General features: G+C 53.8%; 3 protein-coding genes across 3 annotated transcripts; all 3 read left to right on the forward strand.

The window, feature by feature from the left end:
* Positions 1-245: 245 nt before the first annotated feature.
* HRG_08573 (tryptophan dimethylallyltransferase domain-containing protein) lies at positions 246-1,080 on the forward strand (the record flags this gene model as incomplete). The annotated part of the gene is made up of 2 exons (XM_044867044.1): positions 246-913; positions 978-1,080. 2 exons carry the CDS (start codon positions 246-248, stop codon positions 1,078-1,080), a joined length of 771 nt encoding a protein of 256 aa, XP_044717931.1.
* A 6,740-nt stretch (positions 1,081-7,820) lies between these two features.
* Positions 7,821-9,327, forward strand: HRG_08574 (phosphotransferase enzyme family domain-containing protein; the record flags this gene model as incomplete). The annotated part of the gene is made up of 2 exons (XM_044867045.1): positions 7,821-8,215; positions 8,271-9,327. The coding sequence occupies 2 exons, from the start codon at positions 7,821-7,823 to the stop codon at positions 9,325-9,327; spliced, it is 1,452 nt and encodes a 483-aa protein (XP_044717932.1).
* A 4,624-nt stretch (positions 9,328-13,951) lies between these two features.
* HRG_08575 (reverse transcriptase (RNA-dependent DNA polymerase) domain-containing protein) lies at positions 13,952-19,278 on the forward strand (the record flags this gene model as incomplete). The annotated part of the gene is made up of 11 exons (XM_044867046.1): positions 13,952-14,128; positions 14,279-14,402; positions 14,521-14,784; positions 14,830-14,945; positions 14,987-15,231; positions 15,329-16,027; positions 16,234-17,226; positions 17,286-17,352; positions 17,986-18,346; positions 18,424-18,757; positions 18,813-19,278. 11 exons carry the CDS (start codon positions 13,952-13,954, stop codon positions 19,276-19,278), a joined length of 3,846 nt encoding a protein of 1,281 aa, XP_044717933.1.
* Between the last annotated feature and the right edge of the window lie 906 nt (positions 19,279-20,184).

Consider the following 20,184-nt stretch of genomic DNA (forward strand, 5'->3'; position numbering starts at 1 on the left):
GCGTTCCTTTCGAGCTCAGCTGGAATCTCCTCCATAATATCGTGCGGATTGGGTTCGAACCACTTTCGCACTTGGCAGAATCCGGCGTCGATGCTTTTAACAAGTCGGCACCAGACGAATGCTTATCCCGCCTTGCAAGTATAGACGACACCATCGATCTAGCCCGGTTCAGGCACTTCCAGCACGAACTTGTGGTGACTCCTGATGAAGAAAGTCGGTTGCTCAAGGAAAAAGCCCCCCTCCCCATGTCCGGACGAGGTCAGCAAACCCTGGCGGTAGAATTCCAGAATGGCGGTATCAGCGCCAAGGCCTACTTCTTCCCAGGCATGAAGTCGCTGGCGACTGGAATTTCGCCAGGAAAGCTCATTCTCGCCTCCATCGAGACGCTCGCCCTTTCGGGATTGAAGGAGCCCGTGCAACACCTTTGCAACTCTCTCGGCCTACAAGACGACGGAAACCCAAGAGATAGCGCCATTGCCCCATTCCTTCTCGGCGTCGACCTGTGCGCTCCCGAGCGAAGTCGCCTGAAATTCTACGTCACCGACCAGGTAGTATCATGGGATCGGGTAGAGAACATGTGGACTCTTGGCGGGAAACGTCTGGAAGATCCTCAATGTGCTGATGGTCTGACCCTCCTGAGGAAGCTGTGGGATCTTCTCGAGATACCTGAAGGGTATCGGAGCAACGTCCGGCCCGACTTTACTTTTGGGACACCTCCTCCCGAGGACTACCGACCCGTCATGATGGCGAACTGGACCTTGTCTCCCACGAAAAGATTCCCGGACCCCCAAATATACCTCCTTACCGTTGGAATGAATGACGAGGTGATAATGAACGCACTCGTGGCCTTCTACAAGGTTCTGGGCTGGACGGATCTGGCCAACACGTACAAGGATAAAGTGGCCTCATACTAGTAAGTTGACCCTGTGGTGGACTAATGCCGCAACGGGCTGGAGTAGAACTAACATTGCTGACAGTCCCGGCCTCGATTTAACGAAAACCAACTACATACACTCAGGAGTTTCCTTCTCATATCGCCATTCAAAGCCCTACCTAAGTCTTTATTACTCGCCTTTCTGAGAGAGCGCGGAAAGTAAACTTGTGAGCACGAAGAAAGAGCCAAGAGGAGATATTCAGGACTGGAATCAGGGTTCCAAGTCATTCCATTCAACCCACCAGGCATCCCAGTGACATTGAATTTACCTTGTCAACTGACTGGCTTGGTGTGGTTGATCAGTCGAGTGCAAAATTGCGTTGAATCCAAGTGTGTTGAGTAGTGTTGACATATAACCGTGGCTATTCCTATCCTTGTCCTTCCGCTGCTGTTTCCCCTGCCAGGGACGGACATCTTACGAATCTATCGAATCGAACGCCAAGACTTGGCGTTAGAATCGAACGGGGCCTCTGCAGATTCGCATCGAATCGAATGCGTAAAAATTATTACCCCTTCGATTCGAGGTTAAATCGAATGTAACCCTAGTAGATTCGCATTAAATCGAACATATAAAATTTCTTGCCTATTTAATTTAACTTAAATTAAATATATATCCTATAGGTTTAATATATATTAAATGCTAAGGTTGTCTAGATGCGGAGGACTTCATTATGTGGGGACATGGGCTCTACTGGCCCTACGCGAGAAGGAGGCTTTATAGGAGGGTCTCGGAAGACATTCGGACCGGGGTTACACGCCTCCCTTCATTCCTCCCTTCCTTCCTTCTTCTCCTCCTTCCTCATTCTTCTTCATCTTTTCTCTTCTCTTCATAGATTACCAATACAACAGTCACGGGCATAGCTCTTTAGCACCTTTGATTCGTATTCTCTATCACCCTGTGCACAGCACGAATACCCACGACCCAACACTGATCAGTGGTTGAACGTCTGTTTAACCACAGAAAGTTAGGTATCGAAAAGCATCCCCGTTTCCTCGAAGAATTCCCTGCGAGACCTATTTCTATAGGTTGCACCATAGTCCCGAGAGAGGAAGTTTGCAAGTGGAAGAGAAAGACCCGATTCCTTGAAGAATTCCCTGCGAGACCTATGTGCATAATGTTGATGGTTGGTGTGGCTGTTTGGCATAGTGTAGATGGTAGGGGTCAGCCTGTTGGAGGCTGATATCCTGTGTGTTGTCAGGGCCCTACCTGGGACCCCTGGGTTACCGTGACACACCTGGGGACTACTACGGAAACCGCGGACGGGCACGGCACGGGACCCCTGGGTTACCGTGACACACCTGGGGACTACTACGGAAACCGCGGACGGGCACGGCACCCGCGGACGGGCACGGCACCCGCGGACGGGCACGGAACCCGCGGACGGGCACGGGCACGGGCAGCTCCGACGGTAGGTACGGGCAGCCGCGTCATCCAGGTCCGAAGCGACAGGGAGGATATGAGGAGGTCACGGCGTTAGGAGTTATGTGGTTTTCTTTCCTCTTCATCTTAGTATTCTTTCGTTACAGAGTATCTTGCTAGCTTTGTCTGCAGTCTCCTTTCGCTCGCCGTGACAATAGTAACACTTTAGATACTTAGCAAGACATCTATAATCGCATCGCTACCACTAGACGAGATCTTTAGGAGGGACAAAGCACTATTTATGCTCTTTCTAACTACTTAGACAGCGAAGGCTTTTAGAACCGAATGCAATTAGGCCCGGACGGTCGAGTAACGGCCGTCTTATTTACTTATCTAGAGTCTTTAGAGTACTTGCAAGCCTACTCGGATATTTTGTCACTTAACTGCACTTATAAGACGAACAAATAAGGTTACGAGATGCCACTTTTTAAATGATTAGCGTCGATGCTTGCCAGCGGTCGTTCTCCGTCGCTTTCGCGTTCCTAAGTGGCGAGACAGAAGACGACTATGGTTAGGCGTTAGATCGGCTAAAGTTGCTTTACGAGCAATGCGCCGCCAAGCCTCCATCGGTGATCTGGACGGACCGTTGCATCGCGTGCATGAATGCCGTCGCGGAATACTTTCCGGACTCTAGTTCACTTTTAAGCATCTGGCATGCTAATAAAGCAGTCGTACGACGTTACCTGCCGGTACATTAGTCAGACAGGGATTCTGAACCGGCGATTTGATACACGCCGACCGTCCTCTCTTTTGGAGCTTGTCCACCCTGCAAATATGATGCACACCCATGACATTCTAGCTTGTGATACGTCACAATATCATGACAACATCACAATATCATGACAACATCACAATATCACGACAACGTCACAATATCATGACAACGTCACAATATCATGACGTCACAATATCATTGCAACGTCACAATATCATGACAACATGCAATGTAAGATTGCTTACAACTGCTCCAAAATGTACTAAAATGTTATATGCTTGGCTTGCAGCTGATCTGCAACCCCAGGCGGAGATTAGTTTCCAATGGCAGTACGGAGCTGTTGTTAGACGCGCACGGGGGTCAAGTGGCTGCCCAAATATCTCGAGTAGCACATCCCCCAGCTGGGTATAAATGATTAATTGGTCTGACTCCTAAGATAAAGACATGTTCATCACCATCTCTCAGGCCCAACCCATATTCACAAAGACTTCCCTCTCGAATGCGAGATACTCAGACATATATCTCCAATCGCAACACTACGACCTGTCCACGAGATCCGCAATGAGCGCAACACCATTCGAAGCCCTGGATCTTGCTCTTCATTTTGATGACCAAGCGCAGCATCAGTGGTGGAAACGAGCAGGCCCTGTCCTAGGACAGCAGCTCCTGCTTGCCAACTACGATATCAACAAGCAATACCAGTACTTGTGCTTCTTTGCACATCACATTACACCTCTTTTGGGTCCAATACCAGGCAACCAGGAGTCCGAGCATCAGCATGATTATCATCCACTGGAAATAAGCCAAAATTTTCAGAGCTCAGGAAGTATCATTCGCGTCGGATTCAAACCCAGGGGCTACTCCAGCCATGTGAGCGCCCGGGACCCCTTCGGCGAGCTATCGACCGAAGAGGCGATGGCCAGGCTTGGCCAAGTGCCTGGCGTTGAGCTGGACCTACAGCCTTACCATCTGCTTGCAAGTCACCTCAATTTGACTAAGAAAGAGGAAAAGGAGTTGTTGCAGCCTACTTGCTACAATAGTCTATCGCCTTATTTCAAGACCCAGGGTAACCTTGCCGTGCAGTTCCCCCGTACTGGCAGCATAACACTCAAAGGCTATTGGTTCCTATCGGCAAAGTCCATGGTCACCAAAACCCCAATCTCTGAACTTTCTTTTCAAGCGATTCGGAAGATTGATGATGGGAAAGACTTGTTGGTACCTGCTCTACGTCTCATTGAAGAATACTTTGCAGAAACAAAGATGCAGCCTGCACACCCCACTACACCTCAGATAACCGAATTCGGCGCGGTGGCTTGCGATCACGTTGATGTGTCCCGAACCCGATTCAAGGTCTATCTTTTCGAGTCCTTGTGGAAACATGACCGAGTTGTTGACATTTACACACTGGGGGGACGACTGAAGAACGCCCCTGGTATTGCTGAGGGGCTAGAGCTAGTGCGTGAGATCTTGTCCATCCTTCAAATTCCCGAAGGTTATCATTATCCGTCCCTCCAAAATTCCCTCCTGAGGAAAAGCACGAATGCCGAAACTTGCGGTGAAGCTCGCAAAGCGCCATCTGGGGAGCGGGAATTTTTCGATGATCAACCACTTATTTTTAACTTTGAGATCCGTCCTGGAGAGCTGTGGCCGCAGCCGAAAATATATTTTCCGTTATCATATCTAACAGACAGCAAAGCTGCCGATGCAGTAGTGGCTTTATTTGATAAGCTTGGATGGAAAGAGGAGGCACGCAGATACAAGGATAATTTGAAAACTTATTAGTAAGTTATTACCCGTCAACGGGCGGATAAAGGTTCATCCCACCACTAACCTTGACGGCGCTAGTCCTAAGTGTGATTTTGACAAAACATTCGGGTTACAGCGTCTTCTATCTTTCTCATACAGTCCTAAAACTGGCCCTTACACGACAGCTTTAATACAGCAATCAGCTTTTCAATTGATCCGTTATTGGGCCAGATTTATATACGTGAAGTTGGTGTAGCCACGCCGAGTGATCTCTATATGCACCCCATATTAAGCAAAAAGGTGGTGGTAAGTTATGGTTGCCTGTTAAGCAGGGCAGGGCGTCATGAAATGTTTCGCTCTAGTGCCCAGCGGCCTTGTTTGGCGGTGACATGAACCCTGGTCCGAAGCTGATAATGACCTTTCGATGTAGGTGCCAGGGTTGTTGCAGTAGTTCTCTGCGGCAGCCTTGTGTCTTGCCTGGTTGATGCTGCATCCGCCCTACATTCGGCGTGTACGCCGTAGGTGACCCAGCCAACGACATGGCATAGTTCCGAGACAGCTTGTCGAAGTATAGCTCTTAGGCGCAGAATGAGTGCTGGCAGCTATGGAGCTGGATGTCTGACATATAAGGCATCGAGTGGCGCATGTAGAAATAGACATACCGGTAGCCATCACCATTCACAAAACTCTGCTACTCGAACAAGCGCTGTCAAGCTACCTGCAATAAAATAATGACATCACATATTATCACGCAAGGCTCGATTAGGTGCGGTCACCTCAATGAGGTCAATCAGAAGAAATGCATTCACAACCAGCCGTGCGGGCTTGGCCCCTGATGGTACCCGCAACGAACCCTTCGACTCCCAATGCTTTGTTGGCAAAAACTGGATATCCCGTTTTATTAAACGCAAGGGATATCATATTATGAAGCAAAAGGTACTCGATAACCAACGCAAGCTTGCCGAATCAGTCCCGCACGTTACCGAGTACTTCAAGAAGCTCCACGAGACGATTGCCTCGTACGGGATTAACAATTTAACCCGGCTGATATCTGGAATATGGACGAGACGGGCTTCCGTATTGGTATTGGCAGGGACCAAGTTGTCGTCACGAAATCAAGGCGATCGCAATACTTTGGTATTGAGGAAAACAGGGAGTCGGCAACAGCCGTTGAAGCGATTTCTGCCGATGGTCGATACATCCCTGCGTTTTGATCCTATCCGGCAAGGTCCACCTCGAACAGTGGTACGGCATCAAGGAGCTAGATGGCGATACCCTTATTGGTGTTACGGAAACGGGATTTACGAACGATCAGCTCAATCTAGCGTGGATTCAACATTTCGATAAGCATGCAAAGAGCAAAGGTGCTTGGAGGCTATTGCTCCTTGACGGCCACGGCTCCCACCATACCCTTGACCTTATCGAGTACGCTAAAGCCCATAATATTGTGCTCTTTGCATTGCCTCCGCATCTTACGCATCTCCTTCAACCGCTTGACGTCGTGGTATTTCAGCCGTATAAACATTACCACAGTCGGGCTGTCGATTTTGCTATTCGCAGTGGTGCGAGTAAAATCACCAAGCTGGAGTTCCTCGCTATGATCCAATCAATCCGCGTCAAAGCCTTCAAGGAGTCTACAATCCTCTCGGCATTCAAAAAACAGGAATCCACCCATTCAATCCAAAGCCAATCCTCGAGAGACTCAAAGAGAGGGTACGGGACCAGACGCCGCCGACAGAGCTACCTGCAGAGCCGTATTCATCCCCTTTGGTACCCCATACCGTACGGAAGTTTGAATCAGTTGGCCAACGTCTCCTTGAGTTTGACCCAATTGATGATATTGAGAAGGAGGTCTTCGTACATAACCTTCAACGCTACGTTAAAGGTGCAATCTCCCAAGGCCACGAGTTAAAGCAAACGATGGTCGATCTGTACAATACCAAGCTTGCCGAGCAGCAACGCCAAGGCCGGAAGAAATACAAGAACCGCCACCTTCAAAGCGGTGGAGTACTGACTGTAGACGAATGGAGGGCTATTGCGAAGTCAAAGGAAGATATTCGCATTGCAAAAGCAGAAAAGTTGGTACTGGCGAAGCAAAAGAGGGAGAAAAGGGCGATTGAGCTCGAGGAGCGACGGGCAGCCCGGGCGGCTAAGAAAGCCGAAAAGGAAGCCCAACGATCAGCTTTATAAGCTACAAAAGTCAAAAATAGGTAGACTATTGCGGCCAGTATTCAATTATCGTATGCATCAATTTTTTACTTTTTTTGCCGTTTTATTATTAAATTAAGTTGGCGTTGAAGCCGTAAAGTGACACAGCCAGGTGGTTGACACAGACAGGTGGTGAGGACCCACTTTACGTGGGTCTGTGGGACGAGTAGTAGGATTTATTTCGCCCGGAGGGAGGTCCCTATAAGGCCTTTACACTGTCTAGAGTACAGTTCAACACGTTTGTTCCTTGACTCCCCAAGCCCCACAGATCGATCATCTTACGCTGCGCCAACCGTACCACTGTTTCACTCCATGACAGACCTGCTTGAAGGTCAATTTCTCCAAGTGTTCAGCATCCTATTCCCAGCAACTGAAGCGCGATGTGTCGAAGTTGAAGCGTGGTTGTGTTAGTCATTGATGGTGGTTGGTACGCCGATTGTGTTCTTTCATGACGCTGTTCCCTGTTGACGGGCGGGAACCCGGGTGTACCCTGTTCGCTCAGGGGTGCCTCCAGCCGGCTTCGAACCGACCCCTCTGCGACGCAGAGGCTCCAGACGTGTCACCACTACGCCATGGAGGCTCTGTGGGACGAGTAGTGGGTGAGCCAAAGCGAATCCCAATAAAGTGGGGGCGGGCACGATTAGTCGCAAGCCCATAAGCCACAGGTCAAGTCGTGGCTGTGTTATGTGGCAGTGCTTCCGGTTCCTGAACCACATGCACGTCATTGGGAGGAGCTGGGATTTCCCTCTTTCGATACCACGTCTATTACCAGATAATCCGTTCATTCGCCATCTATAATGTTTACAATCATTAAGCGCCGCCTCTCATCTCTCTGGATATCTTGGATCCTGTTCATAAGATCCATCCAAAAGATCCGCATCGGTTTTTTTACTTTCATCCACAGGTCTTTTGTGCTACTGACGCAGCGCGACACGTGGCCGTTGACAGACGAGCAGATTGACCGCAACGTCAACGAATTCCTCCAAGCTATCGACGAAGATGCCCTTCGGTCGTTAGCATCCGAGCACCACAACAATCAGACATGCGAGATCAAAGCCCGACACCGAGGCAGCTTCAATACCTGCTTTGTTCTTGAGTTCAGTGACCAATCCACACGAATCATCCGAATACCCCATGAACCAGCAGTGCAAGATGCATGGGACAAAATGCGTAGTGAAGTTTCCACGATGCGGTAAGTGGCCTCCATCCAAATGATGTTTTCTCAGCGGCTAACATTATGTTCACAGGTACCTCCGACACAAGACAACAATACCCGTTCCCGTCATATATACGTACGGCCGAAGCCAACTTCGTCGAGATACTTCGGAGCCCCAATGTTTCATGATTCTGGAACACATCAAAGGTCAATCGTTAACGAAGACGACACTCAAGGGCAGTTCAGAGCCATATCGACGTCAATTTCTTGAGCAACTCATCGATTTGTTCGCCGAGCTTCGGAAACTGCCGTTCACGCAAGGAGGATCTCTTGTTGAAGGTGACGCCGAAAATACACTGGATCTCGTCGGCGCCTTCTCGATGCGCAAAAGCGAACTCCATGCCGCCGGTCATACGGTCTCCCGCAGTCTAAATGCCACTCCCCAAGAGTTTTTCCAGGACCAACGTTGCCTTCTCCACCAAATGTGGACGGTGCCTGAGAAACGTCTTGGTTACGAGCAGGCCGAACGACAGGAATTCGCGCTACAATTCATCAGTCAACCAGAGGTCGAAGAACGGCTCGCCATTCAATCCTCTGACAAGACGTTCTTCCTAGCTCACCCAGATCTCCGCTGTCAAAATATCCTCGTGGACGGTGAGCTGAACATTCGTGGCGTCATCGACTGGGAGTACACAGCAACCGTTCCGCGATGCGCCTCCATACCTCCTACGTGGATTACCGGGAATGACAAAGGACTCCCTGATCTGTCGTCAGAGTTCCTCCGCGTTCTTTCCTCTACTAGACAGAAGTCGGAGTATCATTCTCAACTGGCGGCTGACTGGGGTTTCCAGGACCCCCTTCGATGGTCTATCCTTCATGTGCTGATAGACCCGGTAGACCTTGACTTCATCTTTCAACAGAACATCCTCCGGAACATTCCTGCATTATGCGGCATTCCATCACCCGATCCTCTACAAATGCGACGAAACGTGGATCAGCGCCTAGAGACATCTCGACACTACACGAAATACCTTCAAGACAACAGTCTTGACGAAGAAGGGCATTATGAAAAGATGGAACGGTTGCTGAGGAGCTCTCAAGCCATGATCAGAGATTTGGAAGCTGGCCAATTTTCCCCCCAAGAATAGCGGAAGGATTTCTCAATTACAGCTGCATCACCGTCACTAGGACATTGTAGAATATCATGGCTTGAATGATGAATGCGAGAAGGCAGCCTTGTGACTGGGGAATGTACCGCTGCTACATGCGACTAGCGTTGTTGTCTCTGCAGCTCCTCGATTTTGAGCCATACCCGCTGTTGCTCTTTTCGGAGGCGAGCCGCCTCTGCCTCAAGCCCCTTGATTTGTGTGTCAAAATCCTCTGATACCTCCCCTCCCCTCCTTGCCCTTGAGCTTGAGCCTCGTTCGGCCAGCACCTTCAAAGAGGCGGCGTTCTGCAACAGTTTATCAAGCACGGCCTCCTTCTTGTTCCATTCTTCCATCAGGCTATCTAGCTCTTTCTTAGCCGCTGCCTTCGTTAATTCGTCCATGATCGGGCAAGGATAAATTCGCATGCGTTAGCTATCAGTCCAGTTATTCCCCAGATTGGAGTGACCTACTAGGGTTGATACGAAGCGGGGTGTCTTGGAACAGTAGAGGCGCGGGCTCGAGGAGTTGCGATAATGTTGAGAAAGAGCAGGAATATTGCAGCATCGCTTCATGAAGGCTAGAACTATTTTATAGAGCACTGCAGCCTGTTGGGTGCTATAATATGCACGCTACTTCGGTTAATGCTATACACTGGCGAGGTGGATGGGAGCCTTAATGTTGCAGTGCGCTGTCGATGTTCGTATCATGCAGCCATCGATAGGATTATTCGATGGTTCGCCCAAGTAGCCGCACGATAAGCCACACAACTTGTCGTAATAGTCGCATCAGCAGCCGTCGACAACTTCATTAGGTAGTACCCAATGTCCTATTAGCCGTAGGAATCATCCCCGCTACATCTTGCTTAGGCGGCTGTGACTGGCTGGCTAATAATACATACCTGGCCTATAACTACCTACCCCGCATATTATGCGCATGATGTTACAACGAGCAGGGTATATAAAGGCCCTGACTAACCGGCCGACCACTCTGCCTAACTAGCCCGACCAAAAGTGGGGTTAGTGTGGCTAGTTGTCAGAACAACGGGAGCAGAGGTCACGTGCGATAGGGAGATAAGCAGATGACTCATTGGAATAGAGCCCGAGAGACCCCAAAAAGGGGCCGCCCCGGGAGAAGAACACACACACGCAATACACACATCTCTGCAAGCCCAAGTCTGCCGTCTCGCGGCCCCGACCTCTGCCGCCTTGCGGCCCTTACTGCCGCCCAGCAGCCACGACTTCCTCTGGACTGGTGGGCCGCGGGGGCCCCGAGGAGCTACAAGAGCCTAGAGCTCAAGGCCTCACCCGGGTGCCCCCCGGAGCTGCACACCAATCGACAACACCTCCACCACCTGCTTGCTACGAGGAGTAGGCACGGGGACTTCGCCGACTGTCATGACCACGAAGTGGCCCCGGATCGAACGCTCCTGCGGGAGAAGACAATCGCCATCGGGGCGAACCCCCTGTAACGACGAGATCAGAACTAACAACGGGGTGCACGTGCCCGTGCACGGACTACACCCCAAGGCTGTATGTAAATCTCTGCCTACTGGGCTTCTCTTCTTTCTTTCTCTTCCACCCCTTAAGCTAGAAACTTCGTCCATAGAGCCAATACAGGGATAGCCGTCAAGGCTTAGTTCTGGCCGTGACACCCCCGACTAACATTGCTACACTCTCTGCTTCCTTTTTCTTTTCTTTTTCTCTCTGCCCCGTAGGCCCTCGAGGGGGCTTGCGGCCGGCCCATGACTTCGTGGGCTTTCTCAGTCACCCGGCCTCGGCCAAAGACTGACTACTATTACGGCTTCACTGCCGTGCCTGGAACCCGCTGACGGGGGAAGGGCCCCGAATTTCCGACCGGCCTCAGAGCCTCAGAATTGTTAGATGGAGTGGTTAGGTGCTACACACCAGTGTGTCCATCAACCAAGTAAAGCAAAATTTGACCCCTTTGCTTGACTTGGTTGACCGGACCCTTTGCTTTACTTGGTTTGCTTGACGAGAGGGGCTTACTTTGCTTGGTTGGTTGATGTTGCTTGACTGTATTTCCTAATTTGGCTGCACGATGTACCCCGCCTAAGACTTTTGGCACTGTCGGTACCTTGCTTGAACGATTTCTTTTTGGCCCCTTAAGCACTGTATGGTAACAACATATGACTTCTAAGGCAGGTGCCTGCGATGTTCAATAGCAGCTACAGCATCTGTATTGTAGCGATTCCGTGTGTCTGTGATAACTGTCTCTGTCTGCGAGAAAAGTTAAATTGCCTCGGTGATGAGATTGCGATTGATATGATGACAACAGCTGCCTGGCACCGTATTTGATGAAGAAATCGAAGAGGATAGGGCAAGTCGTCATGGTTTGACATTGATGTAAAAACATGTTCTATAACGTATCTCAGCTCGTCGTTGCTTCTTATCGCCGCGTTGCGAGATGTATCACCAGGATATCCTACCCTAGACTTTTTCCCCAACCACATGTGGTGGGTGGAACACAAACACCTTCCTTTGCCATGACACTTTCTTGGCATGCTATTGTTAAGAAAGTGGCGCTATCCTAACCTATTTGTCTAACACGTGCACGCCAACCTCTGCAGCAGCGCTCTGCGCTGGCTTCGGCTGCGGCCATGGCATCTGCCACGAGCTCGCATGCCAGCTCAGATCCCTTTGATCTGGGTGCTCATACTCCGCCTAACCTTGCTCGCTTAGCCCGTGCATCTCAGCTCCGTGACAGTTCTCCTATTGTGACCCGCCCTATTGGTCTCTCATCGACATTCCGGCGACCGGCCGCAACGCCGTCGTCGCCTCTAGTCCGTCTCTCACATGCCGCCGCTACGGAAGGAGCGTGGTGCGACCCCGCCCCGGACCGGCCCGGCACCGCTGAGACCAGCAGGCTCCAGCCGGTGTCCATAATTGATGCAGCCAACAAACTTGCCGGCGACGAAACCGATGCCCATAACGCTAAAATGACAGTCTTCCGAGCCTTTTGCGAATCATTCGAGCAGACTGCGAAGCAATTCACATCTGGTCTCGAACACAGCTTTGCAGAACACTTCTCCAACCGCTTTCTTGACCTTTGGAGGCAGACACCCTCCGATCTCCGACTCGCACCGGCGCCGACATACAGCAGCGTCGCCGCCGGTCGCACCGCAGGCCAACCGCCCGGGGGCCACGCCCCTACGGTTGCTGCAGCCCCGCAACAACAAGAGCCACAACAGCCAATCTCCCGTCTCCAGGGACGACCAATCCCCGCCCCACCGAAAGAAGACCTCCGGGTTTTCGTGCGGCTCCCGGCCGAAGCGCCAGCTAGGGACCACAACAGCTACGCAATCCGGACCCACGTCGCCGCCAAAGTCGGCATCGGCCTTCACCAAGTCCCAGCCGCTTTCAAGGTGAACTCCGGATGGGCCATCCGGACGACGGATGCAACTATTCGGGACCTTATCGTCCAACGACAGTCCGAGTGGTCTGAGGACCTGGGCGTGACAAATGTGGAGATCAGCCAGAGATGGTACACCTATGCCGTGGCAAACTGCCCCCACACCCTCACCGACCTATATGGGAAAGAATTGGACTACGAGGCAGCCGCCAGAGACGAGATCGCCTGCCAGACCGGCCTCACACCCATCAGGGTGCGCTCCGCCAGGCGCAAGCCGAATGAGCCCTGACCTGTACATTGATTGTATCATTCCTCGAACCCACGCACAAGCCCTGGAGGCTGTTTGGATCCAGCCGGCTCGCCCGATATGTCGAGAGATCCAGCCTGCCCAGCCAGTGCGACAAGTGCTGGGACTTTCACGCCCAACACACCTGCGATCGACAAGCGTCTTGCAAGCGATGCGGACGGCGCGGTCATGACGCCGAGATCTGCGTAGCCCTCGAGCGGTGCGCGAACTGTCTCGGGCCTCATGCCGCAGACTTTGCGAAGTGCCCTGCGCGCCCGAAACGATCACACGGCGTCATTCGCCGTCTGACGAGAGAAGAGAAATCTCGCGTCCGAGAGCTGGGCGCTCAACTGTCCGCCCAGCGAAAGGAACAATACGAGAGCGTAGAACGATCAGAGCCACCCGCGCGGGATGACGCCCTCACGCCGGGCGGCATCACCGAACGGACGGCGACGCCTGGATCTGACAGGGAGGGCCGTCTCGGAACCGACGCAACCCAACCCGCGACCTCAAGCGCTGCTCAAAACGACGGCCAGCCGGCTCAATCTCAAGATGTTGCGCCACGGCGTGGCAGCGTCACCTCGACCCTAAGTCCTACCAGGACCATAACCCCGCCGCCTGTCATTATGGCCCCACCACCCAAGCCTCCGGGAGGTCAACGGCACAGATCTGCCTCTCCACGAAGAAGCGGCGCATCGCCCAGGACTCCGTCTCTCCATGACGAGGTACCCCCGTACAAATAGAGGTGGCAATAAGACTCTGCGAGTCTTCCAAGCCAACGTGGGCAAGATCCCGCCAGCACACGACTGCGCGCTTGCCCTCGCGGACTCTGAACGATATGATGTGGTTCTACTCCAGGAGCCATGGACAGAAACAAAGGGGGGCCGATGCCTTACCAAAACGCATCCCGCCTACGACACCTTCTCCCCGGTAGACAGCTGGGAGAACAATAGCACCCGACCCAGGGTCATGACCTATGTCCGCCGCAGGCCGGGACTGATGGTAGATCAGAGAAGGCCCACGGCAACACGTGACATTCTCTGGCTCGTGGTCAACGACATCACTCTAGTCAACATTTACCGCCAACCGTCGTACGACGAGGCACTTGACATACTACTCCGATGGCCAGCACCTGACAGATGTCTGGTAGCTGGCGATTTCAACGCCAAACACCACAGCTGGCAAGCCGGCCGCATCGAAGGTCGCGGTGAGGCTGTAGCTGCATGGGCGACGGCCAATGGTCTGAATCTGCTCAATCCGGCTGACGTCCCGACAAACCTCATGGCAACACGATAGACCTTGCTTTCTAATATTGCCTTGGCCGCCGCGGTGGTCGAGGACCACCTCGCTACCAGCTCCGACCACTTCACGCTCAATATCACCTCCCGAACTCGCCGTAACGCCTCCACCCACTGGAAAGGTCCGTCTCACCTCTGACGAGGAAATACGACGCTTTATCGAGATGGTTGAAAACGGTGTGGCGGCTATCCAGCCGTCGACCGCATCCCCTCAAGACCTGGATTCACTTGCCCTGGCAGTGACTAACCTACTTCAGTTTGCCGCCAAGGCTGCAGGCCGGCCGGTCCGCAAAGGTGCGCGCAGCGCACCCTGGTGGACGGAGGAATGCGTCTTGGCGGCGGCGGAGTATCGCGCGGTGAGGAGAGTCTTCCCTCTCGGTTTCTGTCGTGAGGTTCAGCTCGCCAAAAAGACCTTCCGGAGAGTCGTGCGACGAGTCAAGCGCCGCTACTGGCGCGACCTCATTGACAGCTTTACGGACAGCGCATCCGTCTTCAGGGCAGTCCGTTGGTTGAGATCGCCCGGTGCTTTCCAACCACCGCCTCTGCAAGTGGACGATGCAGTTTACGAGACCCAGCTGGACAAAGCCAACGCACTGCGACGGGCAACGCTCGAACGCCGCACCTCGCAGGACGACATCACGGACCCGTGGGTCCCAGTGGATCCAGTGAGAACAATTCCATTCTCCCAGGACATCTCCTCGAGGAGGTCCGGGACGCAACCCTGCGAACGGGTAACACCTCTCCCGGCTCTGATAACATCACTGTCAAGATGCTCCGTGCCGTTTGGCACGCCATTGGGAACCTTGTCCACAAGCTGTACCAGGGCTGTCTCAACATCGGCCACCACCCCAAGCCTTCAGGAAGCGGAAGTGGTTATGATCACAAAGCCAGGGCGACGGAACCTGTCAGAGGCCCGCGCCTGGCGGCCGATCTCGCTCCTCTCTTGCCTTGGTAAGGGGCTCGAACGGCTGATTGCACGCCGTTTGGCGTGGGCATCAGTCCACTATGGTGTTTTGCACTCGCAACAAGCCGGCGCACTGCCCAAAAGGTCCGCCGTTGACCTCGTCGCGGCACTAGTCCACGACATTGAGGAAGCTTTCGCACGCAAGCAGGTGGCCACACTCGTGACGATGGACATCGAAGGTGCCTTCGATACCGTCCTCCGTAACAGACTCATTCTCCGCCTTCGACAGCAGGGGTGGCCCTCGAACGTCGCTCGCTGGGCCGGCTCCTTCATGCATGACCGAACGGCATGTATCCGCTATCAGGACGTTACGACTCCGTCGTCACCCCTGCAGTGCGGACTGCCACAAGGTTCACCAGCCTCTCCCATTCTGTTCTTGCTGTATACGGAGCCAGTCTACCGCTTGAGCAGCCCGAAAGGACGCTTCGGCTATGCAGACGACACCGCTATCCTTTGCGTCGGCAACAATCTGGAGGAGACTGCCCGCAAAGCGTCAAGACACGTCCACGAACTCATGGAATGGGGTACCGAAAATGCGATAGCCTTTGACCCCAAGAAGACCGAAGTCATGCACTTCTCCCGAACGAAGCCGAGAACTGCACCGCCAGTCTTCCATGGCGAGATGGAAAAGCGGCCGGAATGCGCCATGCGCTGGCTAGGCATCTGGCTCGACAGCACCCTGTCCTTCAAGACCCACGTCGAGAAGTGGACAGCCAAAGCGCAAAGAGTAGCCCACCACCTCCAGGGAATGACGAACACCAACCGGGGACCCTGCCGAGTGCGGTCCGAGAGCCGTCCGCGCCTGCATCGAGCCTCAACTCCTCTTCGGAGCAGAGGCATGGTACCCGGGCATGACCAGCCCGCGATGGACCCAACCGGTGAGGAAGGGCCTTCAGGAATAAGACACCTCATCCGGCGAATGGACAAGTCGCTCCATACGGCCGTGCGGGCCATCCTTCCAATCTGAAGACCACGCCGCTGAGCGCTAGGCACCGGGAAGCTGGTATACCGCCAGTTTCGCAACTGCTCGAGTCGTACCGAATACGCTTCGCGGCCCGCCTCAGGTCCCTCGATGAAGCACATCCACTTGTGACGCGAACGAAGCCGATACGGGCCCCCGCCATCAACAGGGCCATCAAGCTCAAGTATCAGCTTCCACGAAAGCCTTTCCGGACCAGACTGCGTCGCACTGACGAGCTGCTAGCCAGATGCGCCAGGCCAGAGCTCCTTCCACGCAGATTCGCCAGCGGCCAGCCCCTGCAAACTGCACCGAAGGAGGAATCAGCGGCCAACTTCCGCGACTGGCTCCGGTCAGTTGCTCCACGAACAGCAATCGTCTACTCAGACGGATCCCTCTCCGCAGAGGGAGCCGCAGGGTACGGCTATGCAATACATTTGGATGGACTCACCGTCCTCGATGGAAACGGGCGCCTGGGTCCCGCTGAAGTCTTCGACGCTGAGGCCAAGGGCGCCCTTGAAGGCCTCCGTGCTGCTCTCGGTCTCCCAGGGCCAGAGCGAATCGCCGTATGCCTCGATAACCTTGCAGTCGCGTCGTGCCTGCGAGGCATGCCGTCAGACTCGTCCCAGAATGAGTTCCTGGAATTCCAGGCCTTGGCCGCAGAACATGGTGCCACCGAGATCCGTTGGATTCCCGGCCATACCAACATCCCAGGCAACGAGCAGGCCGACGCCTTAGCTAAGGCGGGAACCTCTCAACCCGAACCGGTAGATGCTCTCCCGACGCTGGCATATCTGCGTAAGGTCGCTCGGCGGCGACCAAAAGACGCGTTTAAAGCCTGGTGGGAAGTGTCTGCACCCCAGCAATACAAGGTCCTCGACCTTGACGCCACGACTGGCTGCCCGCCAGAACTTACCATCCCACGACCTCTCCTCCACCACCTGCTCGCAGCAAGAACCCACCATGGGGACTTCGCTGACTACCATGAAAGGTTCAACCACGACGACGCACGACTGACGTGCTCGTGTGGGCGACGAAAAGAGCCAAAACATCTTTTCTACTGCAGGAAGATCCCGCCGCAAGTTCGGATGAGGCTGGCGCCCTCACCGACCGCGGCGGTCAACCGAGCAATAGGAAGAAATTTCGACCGGTTCGTCAAGGTGGCGAAGGCAAGCTCGTTCTTCGGGACGATCTGCCTTCGCCATTAGGCGGCTGCGCCTCTTCCCCTCCTTCCCCGCTTTCCTTTGTGTGCGTATTCTCTCCTCGACTCGGCCAGGCGGAGGGTGTTGCGACACCCTTTGTCCCGCCCGGGTCAATCGAGCTGCATTGCAGCTCCTCATCTCGTTCGAAGTTTGCCTCGTTGAGGCCAATATGAAAGACAATGTTGTCGCGCCTGGTCGTCCCGCTGACGGGCAACAGGCTGAGCAAAGGAGCCTTTGAGCCGATGAAATGCTGGATGGTGGATTGTGTACGTTCTGTGGAAGGCAGCTACTGCGGGTTGGCGCCCATTTCGTTTGCGCGTTTCAAGGTCATGGCTCACCCCGCTTTTGCTGTATCGATAAGTAGATTGTAGACTCCCAGTAGCTCAGCACGTCCTGTGCCCCGTCTCGGGGACCTGAGCGACCTGAAGGTCGCTGGACGCAAAATACAATAATAATAATAATAATAATAACATCAACTTAAAGACAGCAATCCAGACGCAGGATGCTGTTTTGCATATTCGGCCTTGGGCTCACGCTATGGAGCTGTGCCCATGCCTCCCCGTCTGTGCCTCCGAGGTCAGGTTCCGCCAGCGGCCGTGCCTCACGCCAACGTCACGTTTCACGGCCCCTTCACCGGCCTCCTTACTACCACTACGGGCGCGCTCTCGGCCTCGGTTGTGGGCACTGCCATACCGTCTCTGCCTCCTCCGAGCGACTCGTACAAATATCCGGCCGACGGCGAGCTCCACGGTGATCAGCCCGCGCCCTTCACTCCAAGCGGCGGCATCGGGACCAACGGTTCGGCGCCTGTGTATCGCGTGCAGAGCGACTTTGACTACCAGTCCCTTGCCCTCGCTCTCTACCAGGAGTGGATTAAGCTGGACCTCTTCCACTGGGGCTTGGCCATGTTCAGCGTCGACGAGTTCGAGGCCAACGGACTCAGTGCTAAAGACCGCTTCCTCCTGCAGCACATGGCGGACCAAGAGATTGGCCATGCGACGGTCCTGACAAACATCTAGGACCCCAGGCGCCGAAGCAGTGCACATACAACTACCCTATGTCCAACGTGCCCGAGTTCCTCGACTTCAACCAGAAGCTCACGCGATGGGGCGAGGCAGGCGTGTATGGCTTTCTGCCCCATCTCAACTCGGGCCCTGCCGCGCAGCTGCTCCTCCAGAGCATCACCGTCGAGGCTCGCCAGCAGATGATATTTCGGCAGTTCGGCGGCCAGTTCCCCATGCCCGAGTGGCACACGCCCAGCATCCCCCAGAGCTGGGCCTGGACCCTCCTGGCGCCCTATATCTCGAGCTGTCCGTGTAACCAAACACGCTTAGTCTGGCAAAACTTTCTGGCGTTGCGCATTCTCAACCAGCCCAACCCAGCCCGCATCCGCGGCTCCGATGCCTAGAATGAGACTTCCGGGGGCGCGAGCAACACGCTGTCTACCGCGGGCGTCCCTCACTCAGCTCTGCATCAACGCGACCGACAAGCTGCTGGACTGTGCCCCCGCCGTCAGCCAGAACAGGAGCATCCCGCTGTCGTACCCTGGCCGGAAAGTCCTCCTGCAGTGGGACAGCCCGGGGCAGCTCGTCGGTCCCAACAACAGCTACGCAACGGCGACAAACGTACAGGAGCCGAGGTTCGCCGGGTGGGTGTCGCAGCTGAACGTGACCTACTCGCCTCTTTTGAACGTGAGCATCCGAGACAAGACTGCGCACACGCTTCAGCCCGACGTGTCGACTTGGGCGGGTGATGCAGCCATGAACGGGACCATGTTCCTAGCCCTGACAGATCTGGACCTGTACGTGACTCCGTATAACTTGGCGCTGATCAATCCGCAGGTTGCGGCCCTTGCCGTGTATCAGGCCGGTTAGACGTACGGATCAAGTTGAAGGATGCGTTGAACTGCCTTGTAATGCCACCATTGAATTTACCAAACATCTCTATGTTGACATGGCAAATGATTCGTTCGGGCGCCTCTCCAATATGTGGGCAAACCCGCGTCCGGCCAAAGTGCTTAATGGTGCACCGTTCACAGCGTGACACGCGAAAAGTTGTAATTGGGCACCCCAGAATAGCCCGGAACCCCCAGGCCTTGCATCTGGGGTGCGTGGCGCTTGCATGTAGATGATGCCGATAAATACACCGCACGCTGCCATACTGACGGTTGCGTGATGTCAACTGATGTGCAGGTGACGTGATTGACATCGAAGAATCCAATGCAGTCCTACTCTCAAACGAATCACTTCATTAGACTACGTCTCACCCAGACTTTCCTATAAGTAGCTGTGAGCTGCATCTTTGAGGCCTTATTTCGACGCTTAACCCCATCCCATCGAGTTGAACATGACCACCTTGCAAACGATTATATTTAGAACCTCTAGGAATACCGTAACGCGATTGTTCTCCCCCAAACCTGCACACATCCATATCGCAGCCATGTCTACCATTTCGCAGGCGGTAGCCAAGGACCACCGCGAGCTTGAACAGTACTACAACAAGGTGATCAACAACCGGCCGCCAAAGCTTCGGCGAGACACATGAAGCGTCTATTTGGGTTAGGGATGGCCCTTCTCTTTCTTCCTCTCTTCAGCCTGTCCACTTCCTCCTCCAGCCTAGCAATTTTACCACCATGTTCTGCTAGTGTCTGTTCTTGAGTTTCCCAGCCTTTAGCTATCTTGGCATATCGCCTCTGAGTCGTAGGTGTTCTGTTCTTGCCAAGATCACGAATATGGCGGCTGGATTTCGGGGTGTCGTCAGAGTCCAAAAACGGCCTATAT

This window comes from Hirsutella rhossiliensis (assembly GCF_020360975.1).
Source record: "Hirsutella rhossiliensis strain HR02 chromosome Unknown scaffold00010, whole genome shotgun sequence".
NCBI classification, from domain to species: domain Eukaryota; kingdom Fungi; phylum Ascomycota; class Sordariomycetes; order Hypocreales; family Ophiocordycipitaceae; genus Hirsutella; species Hirsutella rhossiliensis.